The sequence below is a fragment of the Otolemur garnettii genome, unplaced genomic scaffold, assembly GCF_000181295.1.
Source record: "Otolemur garnettii isolate 467f Iridium unplaced genomic scaffold, OtoGar3 scaffold00082, whole genome shotgun sequence".
NCBI classification, from domain to species: domain Eukaryota; kingdom Metazoa; phylum Chordata; class Mammalia; order Primates; family Galagidae; genus Otolemur; species Otolemur garnettii.
The window spans coordinates 8597514-8600792 of NW_003852477.1; the positions used below are offsets into that span (position 1 = coordinate 8597514).

At 48.3% G+C, this 3279-nt stretch overlaps 1 protein-coding gene across 3 annotated transcripts in view; it reads right to left on the reverse strand.

The window, feature by feature from the left end:
- The window catches only part of ELP6 (elongator acetyltransferase complex subunit 6), a 17862-nt gene that overhangs the window by 6054 nt on the left and 8529 nt on the right, over positions 1 to 3279 (reverse strand). For all 3 annotated transcript variants that reach the window (XM_003794539.3, XM_023515957.1, XM_023515958.1), the window contains exons 4-5: positions 2872 to 2990; positions 402 to 603 (exon numbers count right to left, since the gene is read on the reverse strand). In XM_003794539.3, the coding sequence (XP_003794587.1) occupies positions 402 to 603; positions 2872 to 2990 (321 nt within the window). The remainder of the gene's footprint in view (positions 1 to 401; positions 604 to 2871; positions 2991 to 3279) is intronic.

The window sequence follows — 3279 nt, forward strand, 5'->3', positions numbered from 1 at the left end:
CAGTAACCTCCAACTCCTGGGCTCAAGCGAGTCTCCTGCCTCTGCCTCCCAAGTAGCTGGGACTATAGGCACCCGCCACAATGCCCAGCTATTTTTTGGTTGCAGCTGTCATCGTTGTTTGGTGGGCCGGGCTGGATTCGAACCCACCAGCTCAGGTATATGTGGCTGGCCCCTTAGCTGCTTGTGCCACAGGCACCAAGCCTCTTTATTTTTAAGGGCTTTATTTTTTAGCAATGTCAACCAAAGAGAGAACAGGGTGGATGGATCAAAATTTCTAAGCCTGTGAGAGTAAAGCCAAAGTCCCATGCAAATACCTAAAAAGATCATTGCAAGCAAGGTCTGGACCAGTCTGAACTTCTTCATGTCACAGGTGGGAGGACAGAAAGTAGTTCCATCATTACCTTGAATTCGCAGCACACAGTGGCTCTGCAATAGTGAACAAAGTCCAGCACAGCCACTGCCCCCACGCCCAGGCTCAGAAGCAAACTGAGATCATCCACCAGCAGTACTGGGCACCTCCACGCAGGCTCTCTATTATCCACAGGCTTCAGGGCCTCCCTCACAAACTCAAACAGTGGCTGCAGGTTCCCAGCATTGACCTCCCTGGAGAGACAGGACACGTCATCAGAATATATTCTACTAAACTTTTTCAGCTACCAAGTAGCACCACAGAAAAGGGCTGGGGGAAGGAAAGAAGCAAATATATCATAGTCCTTAGCATTGAGGGGTTCACAATCTAGATGGAAAGAGAAGGCAAAGTATAGGAACAAGAAGTTTTACTCCAATTCAAATATTCCCTGAGGCCATTAGGTACAAAGCACTATGTTAGATATTCAGGGTCAAAAAAAATAAGCAACCCCTAGGGCCCTTAAGAGAAATCATAGAGGCTTGGCGCCTGTGGCTCAACTGGCTAAGGCACCAGGCACATACACCTAAGGTGGTGGGTTCGAATCCAGCCCAGGCCCATCAAACAACAATGATGGCTGCAACCGAAAAATAGCCTGGCGTTGTAGCGGGCGCCTGTGGCCCCTGCTACTTGGTAGGCAGAGGCAGGAGACTCACTTGAGCCCAGGAGTTGGAGGTTGCTGTGAGCTGTGATGCCACAGCACTCTACCCAGGGGGACAGCTTTGAGGCTCTGTCTAAAAAAAAAAAGAGAAATCACAGAGGCTCTCTAACACAAGAGCTTAAGGGATCTAGAAGATTAGCTGGATTGAACAGGCAAGAGAAGTCTTCCCAGGAAGTTCATACATGGCTATAAAAAGTTAAACAGCAAGGCCTGGCACAGTGTCTCACACCTGTTACCCTGGGAGGCAGAGGCAAAAGGATTGCTTGAGGTCAGGAGTTTGAGAGCATGAGCAAGAAGAAGACCCCATCTCTATTAAATTTAGAAAAAATTAGCTGGGCATTATGGCAGGTGCTTGTAGTACCAGCTATTCAGGAGGCTGGAGGATCCCTTGAACCCAAGAGCTTGACGCTGCTGTGAGCTTTCATGATGCTACTGTACTAGGCAACAGAGTGAGACTATGTCTCACTCTGGAAAAAAAGAGAAAGAAAAAGAAAAACGGTTAACTGCACTTCAGGTGATAAAGGGCAGTGATATAAGGGCTGCTCGCAGGCACAACAGATTTAACCCATTTCTGACATACCTCCATCTTCCCCAGTGACTACCCCCAGCAGTCATTTCCCAGCAGTAGGTAGAGAAACAGAGCACAGGGCCCACAGCAACTGCTCCACTACCTCATGCATCAGGCATGAATCCTAAAGTAGGGTTATCTTCACTAGCAAAAGGACTCCTCACACCTTGGGATGATAAGGTGTTACCAGCCCCTTCATTCAGATAAAGAAATCTAGAGGTGCTAAGGGATGTGTGTACAGTCACATACACAGGGTGAGGGAACATGGCCTCCCAGCCACTGCATATAGGTGTGTCTGAAACAGGAAGAAAGTGAGGCGAGTCCCCGTGTAGACTTCTTTGTGGTGGAGAAAGAATGGCAACCAGTGGGAAGGCTGCACAGAGGTAAGTTTATGGCTGATGTTCAGCAAGGACAAAAAGCAAGAAAGCCGATCTCAGACCTCTGCTGTTGCATACCAACCAAAGGGACAGAACATTTTTCCCAAAGGTCCAGAGAGTAAATATTTCAGGCTTGCAGGTCATATGATCTCTATCTCAACCACTCAGCCTAGTTTCTGTAGGGCAATGACAGCCAGGGACAAAACACAAACAAATGAATGTGGCTGTATTCTAATAAAACTTTATTTACAAAAACATGCGACTAGCCCACAGCCTGTTGTTTGCTGACCCCAGTCTCAAACCAAGAAGAAAGCAAAGGTGTTTATTAGGGCTCCAAGCCAGGGTTAAGAAACAGCAAAGTGGACGGCGCCTGTGGCTCAGTGAATGGGGTGCCAGTCCCATACACCAAGGGTGGTGGGTTCAAACCCGGCCTCGGCCGAACTGCAACAAAAAAATAGCTGGGTATTGTGGCAGGTGCCTATAGTCCCAGCTGCTCTGGAGGCTGAGGCAGGAGAATCACCTAAACCCAGGAGCTGGAGGTTGCTGCGAGCTGTGATGCCATGGCCCTCTACCGAGGGCAAGAAAGTGAGACTCTGTCTCAAAAAAAAGAAAAGAAACAGAAAAGCATATTGTTCTGCTATCCTTCCAGAAAATGATCCTCTATAGCTTTTGGGACAAACATACACGCTCAGCCCCACAGTAAGAGCCAAGAGTTTTCAGTAATGCTGCACCACGTGAAGTGCTAACTCCTAAAGCCAATTCTGTCCTGCTACACATGAAGAGAAGGAATCACACAGCAACCTTGCCTGAGCCTCCCTGCCAAGTGTGCAATTCTGGGCCGGGCTGCAGGCTGACTGACCTGAGAAATTGCAAGGGGTGTGGTTCCTTGTGAGCCTGGAAGAAGACATCCATGGAGGATTTGAGACCCTCAAGGAACACAAGTTGTCCACGTTCCCGTGCCACAGTCAGGCTGACACCCTAAACACAACAAAGAGGAGATTGAGGTACTCTGCCTTGTGCTTTGGCCAGATGCCAATTCATAAAAGAGCACAAGACATTTCAAACTCAGTAACAGTGTACCTGTCCACTCTATATGTGGGCCCTTGTCATCTTTCCCCTGGGTGTCCTCAACCCACAATCCTCATTCTGTTTCAGAAGTCCATCTACATTTAACTGTCACATTAAAAAAAAACCCACAATGGCTCGACGCCTGTAGCTTAGGCACTAGGGTGCCAGCCATATACACCCAGGCTGGCAGGTTTGAACC